This window comes from Hyperolius riggenbachi, chromosome 4 (assembly GCF_040937935.1).
Source record: "Hyperolius riggenbachi isolate aHypRig1 chromosome 4, aHypRig1.pri, whole genome shotgun sequence".
NCBI lineage: Eukaryota > Metazoa > Chordata > Amphibia > Anura > Hyperoliidae > Hyperolius > Hyperolius riggenbachi.
In genome coordinates, this window is record NC_090649.1 from 249,832,129 (window position 1) to 249,855,083 (window position 22,955).

At 41.6% G+C, this 22,955-nt stretch overlaps 1 protein-coding gene across 1 annotated transcript in view; it reads right to left on the reverse strand.

Annotated features, from left to right (window-relative positions):
• TBX18 (T-box transcription factor 18) overlaps positions 1-22,955 on the reverse strand; it is a 76,039-nt gene that overhangs the window by 22,596 nt on the left and 30,488 nt on the right. Inside the window, exons 4-6 of the mRNA XM_068279387.1 lie at positions 16,357-16,528; positions 7,705-7,872; positions 3,805-3,869 (exon numbers count right to left, since the gene is read on the reverse strand). Of these exons, the coding sequence (XP_068135488.1) occupies positions 3,805-3,869; positions 7,705-7,872; positions 16,357-16,528 (405 nt within the window). The remainder of the gene's footprint in view (positions 1-3,804; positions 3,870-7,704; positions 7,873-16,356; positions 16,529-22,955) is intronic.

Genomic DNA, 22,955 nt, shown 5'->3' on the forward strand with positions numbered 1-22,955 from the left:
AAGGGACCCATCCTCACCTACCTATGCTAAAGGGACCCATCCCCACCTACCTATGCTAAAGGGACCCATCCCCACCTACCTATGCTAAAGGGACCCATCCCCACCTACCTATGCTAAAGGGACCCATCCTCACCTACCTATGCTAAAGGGACCCATCCCCACCTACCTATGCTAAAGGGACCCATCCCCACCTACCTATGCTAGAGGCACCTATCCCTACCTACCTATGCTAGAGGCACCTATCCCTACTTACCTATGCTAGAGGCACCCATCCCTACCTTCCTATGCTAAAGGGACCCATCCCCACCTACCTATGCTAAAGGGACCCATCCCCACCTACCTATGCTAGAGGCACCTATCCCTACCTACCTATGCTGACACCCATCCCCACCTACCTATGCTAATGGGACCCATCCCCACCTACCTATGCTAGAGGCACCTATCCCTACCTACCTATGCTGACACCCATCCCCACCTACCTATGCTAATGGGACCCATCCCCACCTACCTATGCTAATGGGACCCATCCCCACCTACCTATGCTAAAGGGACCCATCCCCACCTACCTATGCTAAAGGGACCCATCCCCACCTACCTATGCTAAAGGGACCCATCCTCACCTACCTATGCTAAAGGGACCCATCCCCACCTACCTATGCTAAAGGGACCCATCCCCACCTACCTATGCTAAAGGGACCCATCCCCACCTACCTATGCTAGAGGCACCTATCCCTACCTACCTATGCTAGAGGCACCTATCCCTACCTACCTATGCTAGAGGCACCCATCCCTACCTTCCTATGCTAGAGGCACCCATTCCTACCTACCTATGCTAGAGGCACCCATCCTTACCTACCTATGCTAGAGGCACCTATCCCTACCTACCTATACTAGAGGCACCTGTACCCAGTGAAGGGACCTGTACCCAGCTACCTTTGCTGAAGCGACCTATACATAGCTACCTATACTGGAGGCACTTGTACCTGGGGGCTGTTCATGATCTGCAACACTTTTTAAATGTTGGTAGATCTCCTGGACTTGGCAAATTTTAAAGTAGCTCGCGAGCCAAAAAAGTGTGGGCACCCCTGGTGTAGTGTATGTATCGTAGTCTAGGGCCAATTTTAAGGGGGTAGCCAATTAACTTATCTGTACCGTATGTTATTGGGATGTGGGAGGAAACCAGAGTGCCCGGAGGAACCCCACACAGACTCTGGGGAGAACATACAAACTCCTTGTCGAACTGGGAACCCAGCGCTGCAAGGCGAGAGCGCTAACCACTATGCCACCGTGCTGCCATAATAATGTACTATATTGTACTGACATCTTCAGCAGTACTTCACAGAGTACATAGTCATGTCACTGACTGTCCTCTGAGCAGCTCACAATCTAATCCTGCCATAGTCATAGTCTAATGTCCTACCATATTATTATGTATTTATATAGCACTGGCATCATCTGCAGCACTTTGCAGAGAACATAGTCATGTTACTGACTTTTCTCAGAGGAGCTCACAATCTAATACCTACCACTATTTTGTGCGAGAGAACACTGTCTAGTGTGTGGGTTTTTTTTTGTTTTTGGTTGAGAACATTTCCTACTTGCTTTTTTAGGGTTACTTTACTCATTTCTGGGGAGAAAACACGGTCCCACTGACTTTGGGTTGTACTCTTACTAGGAAATTTTCATTGGTTACACCCACTGTATGTTATGGACATGCCCACTGCATTCTGTGGCCACGCCCATTTTTGCCAATCTCCTTTAGATGCGGGGGGAGGGGGCGTCAAAGGTCTGCGTAGGGGAGCCCAGACCTGAATGTATATAGGAAAAGTCAAGATGAGAACTGTATCTCCTTTACTTTCCTTGTGCTCAAACCATGCTTGTAGATGCAACATAATGTTTATGTGTTTAATAACTTTGCGAAGTTCTGTCAATTTTGAAGAGTTCAGCTATATTTTAAGACAGGCTGTTTTTTTGAGAAATACACTGGTCATGTGACCAGAAATGTAGAGTCTGCAAAAAGGTATTTGTGCATTATTTACTTATGAAAATGTGGGCTATTTAACTGAAGCAAGTGTTATTATTTACTGGGTTTGGTAGTTTTTATTGTGATCTTCTTAAGTGTCACAAATGTAGGTTTATCGTGCTTTTAAATGTGCAGCTGTACTATACATTCTATGGCAGAAGTTCATAAGCAGATGAGAAAGCTTCAAGGAGTTATCAGCCAAAATTTAAAAAAATGAGCTTTACTCACCTGGGGCTTTCTCCAGCCCCTTGCTGCTGACTAACCCACACCGACCTCTACGCTCTCCGCCGCCATCCCGGGCACCCTCCCAGAACTACTGCGCCTGCGCAGTGCGCTGCGGACCACGTGCCAATGATTCACAGTGGCGGTTTGCGCACACACCATGCGGGGAGCCCAGGATGGCGGCGGAGAGTGGAGAGGTCGGCGTGGGACAGTTGGCAGCAAGGGGCTGGAGGAAGCCCAATGTGAGTAAAGCTCATTTTTGTTTAAATTTCGGCTGATAACTCCTTGAAGGAGAATCTATATATATAATAGGCTACGTGCCTCAACCTTCAAGCAAGACAAACAAGTTGCTCCCTGCCCCCAGGGCCGTTCCAAGCAAGAAGGGGCCGTAGCACCCTGCCCCCAGGGGCGGTCCTACACTTGCCGCCAAGCTGGAGAGGGTAGCGGGCAGGAAGGGGGAATTGGGCACAGTGGCGGGGAGGGGGGTCGGACCCCCCCTCCCTCACCTGGGTCTCCCAACTGCACTCCCCCTCTAGCTTAAGTTCAGCAGCAGCTGCCGCTATTAGTAAAAGGCAGTGGGCGGGGATGACTCACCTCTTTCGCATTCCAGCGTGCGTTCCACTGTCCTCACTTCCTGCAATGCCGTCCATTTACAATACAGTGGGCGGCACTGCAGGAAGTGACGACAATGGAACGCACGCTGGAACACGGAAGAGGTGAGTCATCCCCGCCCGTTGCCTCTTACTAATAGTGGCGGCGGCTGCTGCTAAGCTTATGCTGGGGGGGAGCGCAGATGGGGGACCCAGGTGAAGGAGGGGGGGTCCGACCCCCTCCCCGCCGCTGTGCCCAATACCCCCTTCCTGCCCGCTACCCTCTTATGCGGCGTATGCTATGCCACAGGTCCGCTAGTAAGTGATAATCTTCAAAGAACTGCTTTCAATGGTTTGATCTTATTCTTGATGAAACAAATCTGCTCAACCTAGTTAGCTACATTTACAATTATAAAAATGTAACACGTTAGTAATCTTGCCTAATGATATAATTATGTAGAGAAATATAATATCCATAAAAGTGAACCTTAACTTCCTGTCTGCTCTAAAAGATAAGCAACAGCATAATAATCTTTAAAGAAAAAAGATTTCTTTGTTACAATTGAAAGAAATCCTACAATAAATCTGCAGTGTGTCTACTTCCTGCTTTCATGGAAGCAGACATTGTGTTAACATCCTGTGATTACAAATAGCTGCTCTACGGGGGCTGCCGAGATTCCTGAGCTGACACAGCTGAGAGATCAAATTACACTTATGATTAGTCAGAGATGAGGGGAAATTTGACTGGCTAAACTCTCTTAATACATACAGGGTGGATTTCTCTATGTTTTCCTTCTGTCCTGTGCAAGCATTCAGGTCCATTTAAACATGTGTCACACAATGCATGTACACTATTATAAGCACCAGAGGATCTTGTGAATTGCCCATATTGTTATTATTTAAGAGCTATTAGCTGGTGTATATCTGGAATTCCCATAGAAGAACAATTATGTAATGAAAAGCGCTAACCTGTTTCGTCCAGAATCTCTAAATCCTTTTGCAAAAGGATTTCTGTCAATTTTCAAACGTGTTATCTGGAAAATAGAGAGGAAAATCCTACATTTGTATATACATATGATTTAAGAACATTAAACATTTGTCTACATATCCATTCATATTTTTTTCAACATATATAAGGCTCAATTATCATAAGTCAATGAATTATTCAATTAATCAATAAATGAATAACAACAAGTGATTAGCAAGTAAGAGTGGAAATCATGTATTGATGTTATTAGAGATGGTTAATGAGATGCTAATAATTTTGAGTTTATGCAAAATGTATGTTAATTTTATGTAAATGCATGCAAGGTAGCTCGGAACTGGAACTGGACTAATCAATATCATCAGCAATTCCAAACTGCATTGATTTACATAAACCATGTTTGCATCAGCTCTAAATTATTAGCATTGTATTGACTATCTCTGGCATCTCTAGCTATTATTAATGCAGGGGCATCTTATAGTGATTTATTATGGGGGCATAGTGAACAGGACTAGGGTCTATAGTTTAAACCTCTTCCAGGACACTTTCTGCATACAAAGTAGTTTGCATGTTCTTCCTGATTGTGTGGGTTTTCTTTTGGAACTCCAAGTTCCTCCAACATCCCCAAAACATACTAATAAGTTAAAGGAATACTATTGATACCCAGGTGTTTTAAAATGACAGTGTGCAAATAATGTCTAAGTAGCTGTGTAAACATTTTCCTACTTTTCATGTTAAATATCAGAGGCAAAAGCTGTAATTTATTGAGGGTAGGATTTAGCTATATTGGGACAAATCAATTGCAGAAGGGGTGTCTGCTTCAATGCACAGCCAGAGTTGCATATCAGACTACAGAAAGCAAATAGCAAACATATCAAACAGAAAGCAAAAACGGTATGAAAAGCCGTGACAATTCGTTACATTTCCTCTGCTCTCTTCAGACATGTCAGTCAGAAACACAGGACACAGGAGCTGCAGCTCCTGTGTCCTGTCTCTCTCTGTCACACACAGAGCTACACCTAGAGTTAACTAATCAAGTGTGAGGGGAATTTCCCCTCTCCTTATGGCTCAGTCAGCCGTCAGTTTTGGCGTCAGTAAACTTTGAAAGTATTTTGCTAACAGTAAACAAAGAAGTTGCTACTAAAATGTATACACCAGTACTTAGCAGCACTTCCCAAACAATTCCTGTGTCAATTGAAAAAAATATGTGAATCGATAGTATTCCTTTAATGGCTTCCTCCTCAAACAGACCTCGGGACTGGTTCACAGCACCAGGGCTTTTCTAAGTGCCAGTGATTTAAAACATTCTTGCTAATGTAATGTTAAGTGCAATTTTTAAACAAATTACATTGCTCAAATGAGAACGCACACACATAGCATTAAATTAGCAAGCCTAGAAAAGCACTGGTAGTGTGAACCAGCCCTCAGACTATGCAAAAGGACATTAGGTTGACTATGCTAGAGATAAGGATCTGTCAATCATAAATGTATAACAACACTAAGACTCATAGTAAAGGAATACTGTAGGGGGTCGCGGGAAAATGAGTTGAACTTACCCGGGGCTTCTAATGGTCCCCCGCAGACATCCTGTGCCCGCGCAGCCACTCACCGATGCTCCTGCCCCACCTCCCGCTGATGTCCCCAGGAGCGTACTGTGCAGGCGCAGTATGGTTTGTGCCTGCGCAGTACGCTCCTGGTGATATCAGCGGGAGCGAGGACACGGCAATGCAGGCGCAGTGGTTTTCAGACTTTAAAGTCTAAAATTCCATAAGTGAACTGGAGGCGGGTCTGGAGCATCGGTAAGTGGATGTCTACGGGGGACCATTAGAAGCCCCGGGTAAGTTCAACTCATTTTCCCCCAACCCCCCTACAGTATTCCTTTAAGATCTAAATATGGTTAACTTATTCAGAGGAAATGTTAATGATCTGTTAAACTCATCCAAACTTCATACAGAGTAATGTTTTTTATATCTATGCACCAGCACCTTTTAAACTGTTAGTATATATGTTTCAAAGCTACAGGTGACTTAGCACCTTGTTTGAAAGTCTTCTAAAGATTTTCTGATACAATTATGATTGTATATACCGTAGTATCATTTTCAATAAAAAAAAAAAAACATTTCATTCAAAGTCTGAGCCCAATATTTTTAAGTCTATACATCAAAGCAACTGCTACAAGAATGCTTAAAAACTACTGAAAATATATGTATTGCAGCAAAGTTTTTATGAATTATAACTGTCAAAATGACTATAATTTATGAAGCTGTTCAAATATATTTATATTCTTCATACCACTATTGCTATATTTCCAAACAAGTCTATTGCATTCTGAATAAAATAATGTTTCATATTAGTATTATTATTAATAACAATATTATTATAATTCCTTTTGCATATTACCCCTGAATCTTAAAGAGACTCTGTAATAAAAAAAAACCCTCTGAGGTATACTTATCTCAGGGTCCCAATGAGGCTTCCCCCATCCCTTTAATTTAATCCTCCCGCATTCCTCCCTCAACAAAGCTTGATTTATTTACCTTTCCGGGATCCAGTGCAGGCGCAGTAGCGGCTTTTCGTTCGGGCTAGGCGGAAATAGCTGAACCTGATTGTATCCGCTCTACTGGCGCAAAAGGACTCGCACCTGCGCAGTAGAGCGGATCGATCTGGCTTGGCTATTTCCGCCTTAACCCGAAGGAAGAGCAGCTAGTGCGCCTGTGCAGGATCGCGGTAGGTAAATATTTACCTCGCCACACTTCAGGGGACCCGGGCAGGCTAACAGAGGGACGGAGAAGGACGGAGGCAGCCTTGTTAGGCTCCAGAGGCTTCCCCCTCCCAAGGTAAGTATCTCCCAGAGGGATTTTTTAAAATACAGATTCTCTTTAACGTAGAGTAAATAGGAGAAAAAAAATAAGTTTCTCTGCAAATAACCAGTTTATGTATGCATTTTATTGGATGTAGTGATGAACACAATTTTTGCATAGACGTAATTTTGCATCGAAATTCACAAACAATTACAATGCAAAATCGTAATGCAAAATTTCAGGAAAAATTTTAATTAATTTCGTCTGTAATTGTAATCATTAGTCATTTTTGCGTAATTTTGTGCCAACTTAATCGGTTAATTGCAAAGCCTCAATACATGACATTGCCACCAAAACTGCTAAGGAGAATAGTGGGTACAAGTTAAAGAAGTTTTCAAAAAGACCTTGTAGTTTTTGAGAAAATCGATTTTAAAAATGAAAGGAAAAATGTTTTTTAAACTGTCATTTTCTGAGTTTCAAAATGATTTTTTTGACTTGTACCTATTGTTCTCCTTAACAGATGTAGCAATTCTGGTGGCGATAGCACGTATGGGGGCCAAAGTGGTGGTGATAGCATGTATTGGGGCTAAAGTCAGGACAAAATTACGCAAAAATTATGTGAGAATTAATGAAATTATGAATGATTACACAAAATCAATTGAATTTACCAATCGTTATTATGTATGGGTGTAACTGCAAAAATGTATGTGAATTTTTTTGCGTAATCACAATTAGTTGGAGTGAATATATTGAATGGATAATTTAGGCAGTTCGATTATATTACATAGAAATGGTAAAATTGGATAAAAAAAGATTGGATCATTAGTGGCCACCATAAGGATTTCTGGATGTTATCCAAGAAAAAAAATCTTCAATTTTTTAATTGGCATATTTGCTTAGCACTGTTTAGCACCCAAAAATCCCTATTTGCCTTTTTTCAAAAACCTCTATTATTTTTGAGACCATACATTTCCAAATATTTAAAACCTCAGCAATCTGTAAATATTTCAGTTACCAACAACTTTCAAACTATTTCAGACTTAAAAGATTGACAATATTAAATAAAACTTAAAAAAGGAGTACCTGTTGATTCTGGTATGCTGTGACAGTAGTAAATATTGTTTCTGGGAATGTAAATGCTTTTTCCCCCTCTCCCACTGGAATTGGTTTTACTGGGGAGAGTTCATCGCCGCAGTCTTTTCGAATCACATGGACGCGTGGCTGATATTTGTGCATCGAGTGAAGAATTATCTGTGTAAAAAGTTCATGGCTGTGTTATAAGAAGTGAAACATTTCAGTTATGCAGTCTTCTGTTCATAATAACACTTTTCCCATAATGACCTCATACATGTTGATCTATTTAACGAGGTGACTAAATGTTAATCATTAGCTATAAATTCATTTCATATTTTAACTTTCAGCACTATTTCAGCGAGTGTCGAATTCTTTTCTGATCCTAATTATTCACAGTCAAATGTCCATCAAGACTGCGTTTGAAATTGTGGTTTGGTTTTCATCCATCAACTTCAAAAGCTAATAATAACTTATTGTAATGCTGATGACTTCAAAATCATGGTGGAAGGCATGAATAATCAAGAACAAACTCTGATGGAAGTGGTACTTTGACCATTTTCAAATCCTATTGATGTAGCTGCCGATACATCTTTAGTTTTCATAGAAACAATATGTGCACATGCTTTCAGTAATAGGGGAAACAGTCACTTGTTCCAATTAGGGGAACGTTTTGAAATATTGTTATCAAAACAACATTTACAATATTATAGCAACTTTTTAGTTTACTAAGCCATATTCTGCTAATTAACATTTATCTACAGTATATACAGTTCATGTCTCCTCCCCGTCTCCTCAGATTGTAATCAACTACCATCACCACTACTACTACCACTACTATTTTTATTCATGATGCTTCTACTACTACTACGAATACTGCTACAACTGCTGCTACTTTGAAAATTTTACTTGCGCTGCCACACTAAGCTGCGCTTCTTGAGTGAATCAACCTTTACTGATTTGTCTGTGAGCCAGATGCAGCCATCAAAAGAGCCTCATCTAGCTCCCGAGCCATAGGTTCCCTTCCCCTGCTATAGATTGTGTCCTAGTGGCTGCAGCTCTGGCGCTTTGAGTCCACTAGGAGGAAGCTGATATAAATGTTATTAGTCTTATCTTTGTCTACTTCTATTATTACTGCTGCTGTTACTACAACTGCTACTACTATCACCACTACTGCTACTAGTACTACTACTACCACAGCTACTACTACAACTACTTATTATCGTTATTACAGAACTATTACATTTGTATGAAGATTGGAATTGGGCCCATAAAAATCAGCAGGAAGTGCATTTGATTGCCCCAATACCAAGCTGCATACCATATGCAGCAAATCTGCATATAAGCTGAAATTATTAGCATCTCATTGCCTATCTCTGTTTAGCAGTGTAAGGGATAAATTCACAAAAGTCCACTAAACTTGCTGTGTGCAGGGAGCACATGACAATTTTACTGTTACTTACAGTGACAAATTAGTACACATTGCGTAATTAGCGTGATCCACGTTACCTAGGTAATATGAGCATTGCTAGGGTAACGCATGCTACACTTCTTGCGTAGCAGGTGTTACTTTAACAACATGCCCATTACCTAGGTAACACGGGTCAGGTTAATTGTGCAATGTGTGCTACATTGTGACTCAGCATAAGTAACAGTAAAGTTGCTGTTGGCAGTAAGTGCATGCCACCTTTACAGGACTTTTTGTGAACATGCTCCAAAGTGAGCTGTTATAAAAATTGAGAGGATGTTTCTTGTTCTCTGTTTTAGTCTGTGATCCCACCCAAACTAATCTTCCTTCCTTTTTTTTCCTTTCACTGAAAATGAATAATAATAATGTATAAGTAGGGAGGGTAAGGATTGATCATGGCTGCACCAGTAGCTGCTCCCTTCACAGGAAGGATTACAGTTTCTCTTTTATGCGGTAGTGGCTCCAACAGACTAACATTAGCAGTCTGTGCATACCAATGTGCAAACTAACTTAAAGAGAACCCGAGGTGGGATTTAATTATGTTACTGGGGCACAGAGGCTGGTTGTGCACACTAAGACCAGCCTCCGTTGCCCCATGGTGTGCCTCCATGTCCCCCCTGCGTGCCACTATAGCCCCCGCAGTGCTGGCAACACGCAGCGCGTCGCCAGCACAATGTTTACCTATGCGCTGTCTGTCAGCGCCGCTCCCCCGCCTCCTCCGCATCGGCGCTACCCGCCCGCGTCACTTCCCTCCTATCAGCGGGAGGGAAGGGACATGGGCGGGTAGCACCGATGCGGAGGAGGCGGGGGAGCGGCACTGACAGACAGCGCTTAGGTAAACATTGTGCTGGCAACACGCTACATGTCGCCAGCACTGCGGGGGGTATAGCGGCGCGCAGGGGGGACATGGAGGCACACCATGGGGCCACGGAGGCTGGTCTTAGTGTGCACAACCAGCCTCTGTGCCCCAGTAACATAATTAAATCCCACCTCGGGTTCTCTTTAATATCTGTGGAAGCCAAAAATACAGGAATAAATCTTGTACTGACTATGGAGCTGACAGCAGCATCATACATCAGAGGTCACCCTATCTACTTGGGCTTTAAGACAAATTAAAGTTCCTATACAAACAGGTCTTTTTGAATTTTATTTTTTTTACTTCCGTGCTGTTTGTATAGGTAGGCCATTTGTAAGTTGGGTGTACATAAGTTGGGGACTACCTGTAATAATTTAAGTGCTTTACTATAGCATCCAAGTGCTAACACTCCAATGGCAACTGCCATCAACACTGTGTTGCCAAGCACATAAAGAGCTTTAATTACTACGTGGTATTTACTCCGTTTTGGATTTTTCTCGTTGCATAGCTAGTAAAGTACTCTGGGCTGAGTGTCTTGGCACATGAACTATCTTCTGTCGGTTCTTGAGTGGGTGCTCCCCTATCCATTGTTTTCATAAGTGTTGAGTTTATCATTCTAACCTTATCCAATCTACCTAATCCTATTTAACCCAATTTCAATGTGTCCCGGAGTAAAAGTGGTTTATCTCTGGCACAATATTAGATCATATTTAAAAAATAAAGAAAATACATTGAGGCCCACCAATGTAGTACAAAATCTCAGTGTAAATCTAAAAAAAATCCTCAAAGTAAGTGTGATCATTTTTCTTAACAGGGTACAACATCACTAGCCCAAGACACACCACCGTGACCATAGTCAGAGCCAGTGATTGAGAGCAGTGGCACATAGCTACAAGTTCTTGTGTGAATCATAAAGGTTTTTTTGGCACAGTCTGGTTTAGTTTAGCATTAAGTGGCTGCCACATGTATTTCCTTTTAAAATATGCCAGTAACCTGGATGTTGTGCTGATTCTCTGCCTCATTACATTTCAGTCACAGACTTACAACCAGTATGGCAATTGGGGGCTCTGATTAAAGTCTGACCACACCAGGTTTTAGGTGTGTCACAGAGACACTATTGAAGCAACAGATATCAGCAGGACAGCCACCTAATTGAATTTGTGACTTCTTTAACAGAACTAAAGATGGCAGCCTCCATATCCCTCTAACTGCACTCACTTTAAGAGGGATATTTTTAAAGAGAACCCAAGGTGGGTTTGAAGAATATTATCTGCATACAGAGGCTGGATCTGCCTAGCCCAGCCTCTGTTGATATCCCAAACCCCCCTAAGGTCCCCCTGCACTCTGCAATCCCTCATAAATCACAGCCATGCTGCTGACAAACAGCTTGTCAGAGCTGGCTGTGTTTATCTCGATAGTGTCAGTCTGCTGCTCTCCCCGCCTCCTGCAGAACTCCAGTCCCCGCCTGCATCCCTTCCCTCCCTGCTGATTGGAGGGAAGGGACGGGGGCAGGGACCGGAGCTATGCAGGAGGCGGGGGAGCAGCTGAGACTGACACTACAGATGTAAACACAGCCTCACAGCATGGCTGTGATTTATGAGGGATTGCAGAGTGCAGGGGGACCTTAGTGGGGTTTGGGATAGCAACAGAGGCTGGGCTGTATAGGCAGATCTAGCAGCTGTATGCAGATAACATTCTTTAAACACACCTCGGGTTCTCTTTAAATCCACCGAATGAGCTTTATTACAGAGATTTCTAAAGGGGGATTTACCAACAGTGTGTTCCTATAAAGAATACAATGTGTTGTGTTTGTTAATCATTTTGATTCAAATCAAAAGTAGTCGAAATTTTTAGAAAATAAATATTATATGTTGTCCTAAAAACAGAACAGGCCTTTTCATAGCTCGTTAAAATATTTATCTTCAGATATGTAAAAATCGCCTCTCACCAAAGCTGACAACAAATTTCCACTCGTGTGGCCTACATCAACAAAGCTCTATGTAATTCTCACCCACAAAATGATACGTGCAAGACTTGGCTATTATTTGGATCTCTTCTCAGCTGTCTGAAATAATAGGAAAGGGAACTTTTCAGTTCCCCACTGCAAAAAAAATGACTTTCTGATGATTTGGAGTCTTTTTGCTTCAGAAGTATTTAACCACATTTCACTTTCAATTAGTAAAAAACAGACAAAAGAGGAAATTATATTCTAGTTTCTTGGAAATATTAGTATAATGAGACAACCAGTCCATCCTTGTTTTCATTGAGAAAGGGTCAAGTTGTATTAGACGGTACATATGCCCGGCTAAACCTATCAGTCTGGTTAAAGCTATATAGAGGTGGGTCCAGATGTTGTCGAGAGCAGGTAAATGGCTCAACATTGTTGTACTTGTTGTCATTGGTGGTACACTTGCCTATGGTGTACTTTCAATCTCTCTAAATAATGCTATACACAATTCAGTGAAGAAATACTTGAAATAACGTGCAATAAATGTTACTACCTGGATGAGTGTTTATTAATAGTGCATGTCCAATGGAAATAGCTTGTGTATGGGCAAATAATATTGGGGCTAAAAAAAGCAATATACGGTAAACCATGCTTTTTGGGAACCTAACTTTATTATTTGCCTAAAAGGAAAGGGAGAGAGCAAGGATCAGCTTACGTTGAATTCCTCCACACATACTAGCAGACTTATTAACTGCACCTACGTGTCAGGAAAAGCGCTATCTCCTATAAATATCATTGACTGACAGAGGCGAGGTAAACTGACCAGTAGTTTCAGCTGAGTAAATCACTATTCCCCCAAAACAATTACTGTGCATTAAACGTATTTAATGAAAGGGAAAGTGATATAGATTATTACAGACAAACCTTTAATTGTAAATCTATTGAAAGCTTTGTTATAGAAGCCTAAGTCAATATATATCAAGTATTTATTTGTGATAGTAACCTGAGCACTGAATAAATATTAATGCTAATAAACTGATATAGTGCATCCAAAGTGTTTTCTTATATCAGAGTATCTGACTGTTGTTAAAGGGACTCCGAGCAGTAGAGAAACTATGGAAAGATGCATATCATTTTAAAGCTCTCTTTCTCCTCTTTCCAATGATATATAAACCGCCACCCTACGCCTTTTAGTTTTCGTTATTTTCGCGATTGAAATTGCCGCGACCGCGATTTCAATCACGAAAATAAAGAAAACCAAAAGGCGTAGAGCGACGATTTAGGTGTCGCCAGAAAGAGGAGAAAGAGAGCTTTAAAATGATATCCATCTTTCCATAGTTACTTGTATTACACAGGACGACACTTTCCTCAGTGTCAGCAGCTCCATTCAGCAGAAAAAGTCGGCCTGTGTAATACAATGTAACTATGGAAAGATGGATATCATTTTAAAGCTCTCTTTCTCCTCTTTCTGGCGACACATAAATCGTTGCCCTACGCCTTTTAGTTTTCTTTATTTTCGCGATTGAAATCGCGGCCGCGGCAATTTCAATCGCGAAAATAGCGAAAACTAAAAGGCATAGGGCAGCAGTTTATACATCATTGGAAAGAGGAGAAAGAGAGCTTTAAAATGATATGCATCTTTTCATAGTTTCTGCACTGCTCGGAGTCCCTTTAAGGTCCCCTTTCCACTTGCCAACTTCCATTTTTCTCACACAAACCTCTGCCTTGCTTTGTAAATGGCTTATCCCACTTACCAGGGAAAACAGTTAATCTTCACCATGGGTGAGCTGTGAGCCCATATGGGAATCTCTTGTTTGGTTTAAAATACCAGCAGTACATTGCTTTGCTTGTAGAACTGCAAATCATGTGACTGACAGTGTCATTACAGGAAATGTCAGGTGTAATTACTCTGTATGTAGCTCAAGTGACATGTGGTTATGTACTACAAGTTTTTTTTAGTACTGTGACAATTCCAAAGGGCATGAATAACTATCAGATTACAATTACAAATTGGGTGTTGTGATTTTGGACGCAGTGATTTAGGTGGAGTATTTTGGAACACCTGACAATATCAGCATTTTGTATTTTGTCATACCAGAATTTTGTCATCCAGTGCTTCAGAACCTCAATGTTCTGCAAGATTTAGTAAAATGATGGCAAGTGGACCAGTTAGGAGTTTGTACAAAATGGCAGAGCGATGTATGTTTGTGGAATCACACACCCTGCGGGATTGCGAGGTGCAGGACCAGAGCAAAAGTCCAGAAAGTTTCAGAAGGTCCTCACATTCCACAAGCTCAAACAAGGCTGTTTATTAAAGTGCCAGATGTCCATTTAGCAAACCAACGTGACATTTCGGGGCCAAAGTGGGCCTGAAATGTCATGTTGGGTTGCTGAATGGACATCTGGTAATTGATGATTTAATAAACAGCCTTGTTTGAGCTTATGGAGTGTACGAACCTGAATTTTACAGTTACTTAACTCTGTGTTCTTTCCTTAACCACAAGCCCCCCTTTTTCCTGGGTCTAATATTAAACATTTCTCTGTCCCTTAAAGGACATCTGAGGTGAAAATAAACTAATGAGAAAAACAATTGGATCTATCCTCAGTCTATTAAAAAAGCCCTTATTCTAGATATCCCACAGTTTTATTTTATATTTAAATCTAGTTTTTAGTTTTAGATTTCTACTGTTTGATTGTCTCTGCTCATTGACAGCTTCATTGAAGTATGTCAGAGCTCAAATCTATGAACTATTGAACCTTTTTATCTCTTTCTTGCTCTCAGAAGCCATTTGCTGACAGGAAAGTGTTTAATGGCTGTAATTACTTATCAGCGAGGGTTATGCTATAGTCTGACCCAGTCTGACCCTGTCTCGACCCGGACAGAAACTGTCACTTGCATACCGTATGTTTAACTTTTTCAGGCAGAGGAAGAAAAAAAGGAACACAGCCTAGTTATTTGTGTGCAAGGCCCTGTACATACACATGTTTATCTCATCATGTCACATGTCACCTCGGTGGTCTTTTAATAAATATTAGCTCCAATCCTTTTAACCATAGTGCTTTCCCTCCCAGACACCTGATGTTAACCTTAGAAACCATGCCTAAAACAATGTTCAGGTGGTACAGCTGAGAGGTTAGTTGTGTTCTATGATGGGGGGGGGGGGGGGGTGAATGATGTGTGGGAGGTGCCAGACAATAGCGCACATTCATCATTGCTCATTTAGTGATCTGGCAGGATGGATGGTTAAATGACATTATGGGACAGTTATACTGCTCTTCACATTACTTCTCTTTTTGCAGATTAATCAATCTCTCATTTTAATGTTTCATGTCATAATTGTATTAACTGGTATAACGGATTCCTGTTGTCAAACAAAGATCATTAATCAATGGTCTTTCCGCCGCCAACAGTGCATATATTCCTATGTCACTTCCTGCTGCATGCACAGAAACCCCCACCATCATACGGAATGCTGGCGCTCAAATCACTATCAGTAGATGACCCCCAAGCCACATAATCAATCATTCAGCTCTAATGCTGATGTAATGCACCAAATGAACACTTTCTGCCATTTAAAGCAAACCTTTCAAGGTATAAATATGGTGGATACCAAGGGGGGTAACTACAGGGGAGCAACACCTGCATCTGCAGGGGGGGGGCATAGTAAGGGGGGGGCACTACTACTTCCCACCCTCTGGTAAAATGGTTCTTCCTTCAGATCAGGTGGTTTTGTGTCTACACTAGCTATGGGTGTGACATTTACGATGTCCACACTTGCAGGATTAGCCCCCAGGCTGTGAGGGTCACCCGGAGTAGGCAAGGATAAAGGGTGTAAACATGGGGGGGGGGCATCAAAGTTTTGCTGGAGGGGCCCATGATTTGTAGTTAAGCCCCTGGTGATACCATTGCTGGTCTGTTTCTGAAAGACCTATTTGCCTGCCTAGCATACGGTTCCTCTGGCTATAATGCATTTGGAGTAAAACACCCAGAACATATATCCACATAGGCAGCCATGGAGTAGTCAGATCACATGGTCTGCATACTTGTTCTGGATATGTGACTTATGGCCAGAGGAGTAGTATGACAGCAAAGAAGCTAGGCATTTTAGACATGGGATAGGTTCATATGTCTCTCATGACAGCTTTTCCATTGCAGTTAAAATATTCAACGTGATAAACAAACTGGTGAGTTAGGCTGGGCAGCTCCCATACATATATATTAATGCCGGGGTCCTGGCAAATGAAACAAAAAATGCTAGTGATTCATTTACCTAAAAGTAAAATGAGTTTATGGGTGAGGTGACCCTTTCCTGAGACCCATCATATAACAGAAGATGATGATAGGTTCAATATACATAGGATATTATACATGTTTTCATTGCTAATACTTACATGACCTTGGTCATCCAGCTCATTATTGGTAAGCTTTAATTTGTCAAAACTAATGACTTGTCTCATCCAGGTTTCACCAGAAGCCGGGGAGTCGGGATGGATATAAACGCGAGGGGGGACTGGAGAATCTGCATTTCCCGCAACCATCCATTTTGAACTATGGTAGACATAACTGCAAAAACAAGTACAGACATATAGTATTACAGAGACAATTTTAGAAAATTAAACAGCTATCCAATCAGGTTAACCTCCAGATATTAATATTATTCGTAAATATTATTTAACTGTAACGTTGCATTCAATAAAACAATTGTAAATACTTTCCCCACACAAGGCAAAGTAAGCAAGGATTTAGGACATAGGTTCCTTCATTGCATAGCTGCTGTTCTCTTGCTAAAATTCTCAGCTGTTGCCTAAACCCTGTGAGCCTGAGTTACTAAAACTCTCAATGGCTGGAGGCTATTAGAGAACTCAAAGGACCACTATTGCGAAAAATCGTAAACATTTTAAATTCATGTTTATACACACCGATAAGAAGTACATTTCTCTCAGATTAAAATAGCACATAAATTACTTTTCTCCTTTGCTGCTGTCGCTTACAATAGGCAGCAAAAATCTGACAGATCTGACAGGATTTAGACTAGTCCATTTCCTCATGGGGGTTCTCAGGATCGCCTTTATTCTTTACAACAGCACACCCTGAAAAGGATCTGAACAAAGATGTTGGACAGCCGGCTTACTTACCTATTTACCTTTGCACACTATTTTGGCAGCTGGACTCAGCAACTAATATTCAGTAAGGGCCTGTTTCCACTACACGCAGATTCTGCATGCAGAAAACTGACTCCAATGAATGTCTATGGGCCTGTTTCCACTGAACGCGATTTTCCTGATGCAGATTTCCCATAGGCATACATTGGAGTCAGTTTTCTGCATGCAGAATCTGCTTGTAGTGGAAACAGGCCCTAAGTGTTTTGGAGATGGACTAGTCCAAAAACGATCAGATCTATCAGATTTGTATGACCTACTGTAAGTGAGAGGAACATGGGAGAAAATTAATTTGTAGTGCATTTTACTAAGCGAGAAATGTACGTCCTATAAGTATGTGTACACATATATTTTACAATTTAGACAAACTTTGACTGGATTTATGAAACATTGGTCCTTTTTCCGTTTTCTCCCAGCATAGTTTTTTTCATCTTATCTACAAAACAACTTTTTCAGCAACTAACAATGGAAAAAGGTGCTAAAACATAGGTAACAAAAAATACGATACCAGGTTTATTTATAATATCTTGTAGCTTGATGAGAAATGTAATTGATTAGGTGGGAAAGCTCCTATGAGAAAACTCAGAAAAAAAGTCAATTGAATAAGGGTCCTCTGGTTGAACTCGATGGACGTATGTCTTTTTTCAACCCAAATAACTATGTAACTATGTAATTTGGGGTATATTCATAGAAATGTCTTTTAATGCAAACAATGTTGTGAGTTATGCAAGTAGCATAACTCACTTAAAGAGAACCTGTAACAAAAAAAAGTTTCCCTGGGGGGTACTCACCTCGGGAGGGGAAAGCCTCAGGGTCCCAATGAGGCTACCCCCTCCCCTGTAGCTGCAGGCAGTCCAGCGCTGGCTCCCCCGAAGTGTCCCGGAATCCTCCCTCGACAAGCCTGACAAGTGCTGATAAGAGCTGATTTATCTACCTTTCCAGCGGGGAGTGGTTCTCCACACGTAGATAGGCAAAAATAGGCGATCTTCGTCGGGTCCGCTCCACTGCGCAGGCACAGGAGACTTGCGCCTTTGCAGTAGAGCGGCCCAAAAGCGATCAGCTATTTCTGCCTAACTTCGAGCGGAGAGCCGATACTGCGCCTGCGCTGGAGTTGGGAAGTTAAATATTTACATCCCCGCTGTTTGGGGAGCTTTATGGCCGCTGCCGTGGGACCGAGGAGGACGGGGAAGCCTCAATTGGATCTGGAGACTTCCCCCCACCCGAGATGAGTACCCCCCAGGGGAGGTTTTTTCATTACAGGTTTTCTTTAAAGAGACACTGAAGCGAAAAAAAAAATTATGATATAATTATTTGTACGTGTAGTGCAGCTAAGAAATAAAACATTAGGAGCAGAGACATAAGTGTAATGTTGTTTCCAGTACAGGAAGAGTTAAGAAACTCCAGTTATCTATGCAAATTGCCATTGAGCTCCACGACTTTCGCTGAGAGCTCTGTGTTCTGAAGGTTGTTATCTTAACTGTATTGTTTTTTCTTTTGCAGAGAACAGTTCAGGACAGGTCAAAAGTTCACTGCCTGTTCTCTAAAAAACATTTAGAATGCTGAGTAGTATGTAAACTGCAAATATTAGAGAATGATGGTTATTTAAAAACAGCTGTATAACTGAAAATAAAAATATGAGAATATTTTTTTTTGCTACTTATGTTCTAGTAATTATCCGTGCTACATAACCAATTCATTAAATCATATTTTTTTTTCTCGCTTCAGTGTCTCTTTAACCACTTGAAGACTGCAGTGGTAGCCACTTGATGCTCCAGGGCCGTAAATATTCGTCTATGCAAGTTAATGAGAAATGAATGGGCAGAGAAAATTGCTCTGGTCCTCAACCCACTCCTAAAGACCAGGCCAATTTTTACATAATTGACCACTGCGGCTTTAAGGCATAGCTGCAGGGTCACACAACTCAGCACACAAGTGATTGCCCCCCCCCCCCCTTTTCTCCCCACCAACAGAGCTTCCTGTTGGTGGGGTCTGGTAACAACCCACAACCCCCCCACCCCCCTCCACCCAGTGTTAATGTTTTTTTTTTATATATTTACATTACATTTTTATTAATACATTTTGCTTGCTTTGTGTTTTTTGTTTTCAAAAACCCCTCCCACCACCCTACCAGCCAATCCTGGCAATCGGCTGTCATAGGCTTCTGTCGCTCGGAGACTGAATGCGAGGCGGAGCTCAGCCCCCCACGCAGGAGATGCAAACGCAGCCTGCGCGCGATCTAACTGCAGCCCCAGGACTTGATGCCAATTGGCATTAGGCGGTCCTGGGGCTGCCCCCGCGGCCACGTCTATTGGCTTTGAGCAGTCGTACAGTAGTTAATACATGCAACACTTACCTTGCTTGTATATCAGGTAATGTAAGTGTTGCATGTATAAAGTAAGTTGACCTATTTCAGTAACTCACTACTCCGACTAGGTAAACCGGGTAAACTTAACATGCACTGTCTGCACACATGGGGCTCGATTCTCTAAAGTGTGATAACTGCTATCACAGCAGTTATCACGTGAGCTGCCGCGCGCAAAGGGTAACGCGTGAACAGCGTTACTTTGCGTCATAAGCGACGGTTTTCAAAGCGCACGTGTTCGTGTGCAAACCTTGCTTATCACGCGAAGTAATGCTGTTTCTGCGCTACCCTCACTAAAGTTGTATGACTATAGCACAGTCTATATTCCCATAACTGTTTGCAATCCTTGCTGTAGTCTTCTATGACTTAGCTGAGTGTTGCAAACGTTTGCCACCAAATGGCAAATTAACAAGCATGCGGATCAGGTGCTCTGACTGAAGTCAGACTAGATTAGCTGCATGCTTGTATCAGGTGTGTGATTCAGCCACTACTGCAGCCAAAGAGATCAACAGGACTGCCAGGCAACTGGTATGGTTTAAAAGGAAACATCCATATCCCTCTCAGTTTAGGTGCACTTTAAGTCTGGTACACACCTTCAGTTTTGATTTTACCCCCTCCATGTAGTATGAGGGTCATCAGATTTGTAACACTATTTACATATTAAGAGATTGTGTATGTAAACTCTCATCCTACATGGAGGTGATACAACTGGTCAGTATTTGGCCAATCAAAACTGAAGGTGTGTACCAGGCTTAACTTTCTTTTTCCTTCCATGCCTTGTGCAGTATGGTCTGGTGTTAAGCTATGTACACACTTTAGATAACTATCATTCAGAACAACAGATAATTAGCACATGAATGAGCGTTCGCCAACTGGAATGCCAATGTCCTAAATGAATGAGCTCATACAACATATACAGACTGGCTATATTTTCAAATGACTGATCGGAATATTGTGCGCACATACAAAAGTCACGTCAGAGTTGGGCGATGATTCTGTGCATGCGCACAACGATCATTATCTAGCGATATCCATACACACTGTTCGAAATAAACGATCATCGTTCAAGCAGATCAGTCTTGACTCACTGATATCGGTCATTCTTAGCTTTAATGATCATTTGTGAAAGTTTTGTGCACAATTATCTGATGATCAATCGGTTTGAAGCCATTTCAAATGACTATAGTCTAAAGTGTGTATGTAGCTTTATGGTGGCCACTAATGATCCAATCTTTTTCATCCAATCTTACCATTTCTATGTAATATAAGGGAACTACCTAAATTATACATTCAATATATTCCCTCAATTTACCCTTATACTACATAGTTTTGGTAAAATTGGATGAAAAAGGTAGCATCATTATAAGCCGCCATTAGCGTACATACATACAACCAATTTTGATTTGCCAATCATTGGCCAATTTTATCAACTACATGTAGAACGAGGCCAACAGATTTTTAATACTATGAGCAGATTGTATAGGTAAGCTCTCCTACTACATGCAAACACAGTGAAGCCAGCGCAAGAGACTTGGGCGGGGCGCACAGGGAGTAACTTCTGAGCCGTCAGAAGACAGAGCCGAAGTTACTTTTAAAACAATAATTCAGCTTCCAGCAATTGCTGGAAGCCTAATTATTTCATTCCCCACCATCCATGGTGGCCTGGAGGGGGGAATAGTATTTAACACGGCCGGGACTTGTGCAGCAGCAGGATAAGCCATATACCGGCTGTATCCTGCACCCACGTCTCCAGCGCCGATTCCTCTTGTACGCTACTACATGGCAGTTCTAAAATTAGCCAATGATTGGGCAGTCAAAATTGGATGTGCACCCCTAAAGGTAGCCATACATCTAACGATTCTGATTCAATCGACAAAGCAATCGACCTGCTTAAGGAATCGACTTCAGTATAGTTGATCAAAAGTCGATCAGCTAGTGACCCACACACTACAAGCAATTCCTATGTGATTCACCTTCACTAATCAATCTGACTGATATTGTGTCTCCATGCTCTGAATGGAAAAAATCGATTCAGAGTCGATCGAATGATATGTAAACCGTAGCCGATTCCTGTGCGATTGACCGATATCTTGCATCTTGCTCGATTGACTAAGCTGGTCCGTTCGACATGATATCAGCCACTTTTCATCCATTGGGCATACTGGAGCACACTTGATTCTCTCTAGATTCCCTCTCGTTTCGATACAATTATCAAACTGAATGGTCAATTGTACAGCAAAATCAATAGATGTTTGGGCACCTTAAGCCCGGTACACACTTTCAATTAGGATTGGCCACTCACTGACCAATTTTACCACCTCCATATAGTATGAGGGGTTACCTACACAATCTACTCATAGTATCATATCTGTTGACCATCATACCACATGGAGGTGGTAAAATTGGTCAATGATTGGCCAGTCATAATTGAAAGTGTGTACCAGGCTTTAGTCATAGAGCAGATCTGGCAACATTAAACCAAGAAATGTTGAGTCTGGTAATACCTTTAACACTTCAAGTTTCTTCTTCAGGCATAATAAAGAACTGGATTAGAACTCTACACATCTGATCGAATTCTGTACCATGCTTGAAGACGAAACACAAAGTTTCAAATGCTTACACGTTTTTGACAGACCTTTCTACTGTTTATTATAGGAAAAATAGGTAGACCTATATATTCTTTTATTAAAAAAAAACAAAAAACAGGTGGTGTCACAGCAAAGAACCATTTTTCATAACTGCAGATCAGACCTTTTTTATTTCCAACCTAAGGGTAATTTAACACTAACCTGTAGTATCATGTTGTAATGGACACCGTTTTGCACCATGTATGATTCTAGTCTACGAAAATTGTGCTGAAACCTCTCCTACAGTAAGATGTCAGCACCTAGGTCCTGACATCATACTGTGGTAGCTGTGTTGCATTGTGGTAAATAATGGCTATTTCCAAATGTCTAGGGGGCTGTGTGCGCGATCATGCGGGCAACAGGGGGGATTGCGATGTTGCCGGCAACAGGGGGGATTGGCTGCAGGGGACAAAAATCCCCTGAGCCAATCCGTACATGTCCGCCGAGAATGAACACTGTTTTAGTTCAAAAACAGTGTTCATTCTTAAATAGAGCCGCTAAGCTTACTCCCGCTCGCCGATTTCGGCCGCCGATCATTCGATATATGAATGGGAACAACGTTACAATGTAGCAACACATTACTTCCTATAGAGTACTTATTGTTCACTAATCAGTACTCAGCAGGGACATCTTGGGGCCAAATATAAAAATTACACCTACTGACTTTAGGGAATACATTTTTTTAATATGTTTGTCAAGAGGGTATACTATTATTAAATTATGGGCTATAAATTAGTGATGGATGTAAAACTGAAAAAATTAACCTTTATTTCCAAATAAAATATTGTCTCCATACATTATACTAGGGATATGATTCTAACGTTGCAATAACCGGGACAAAT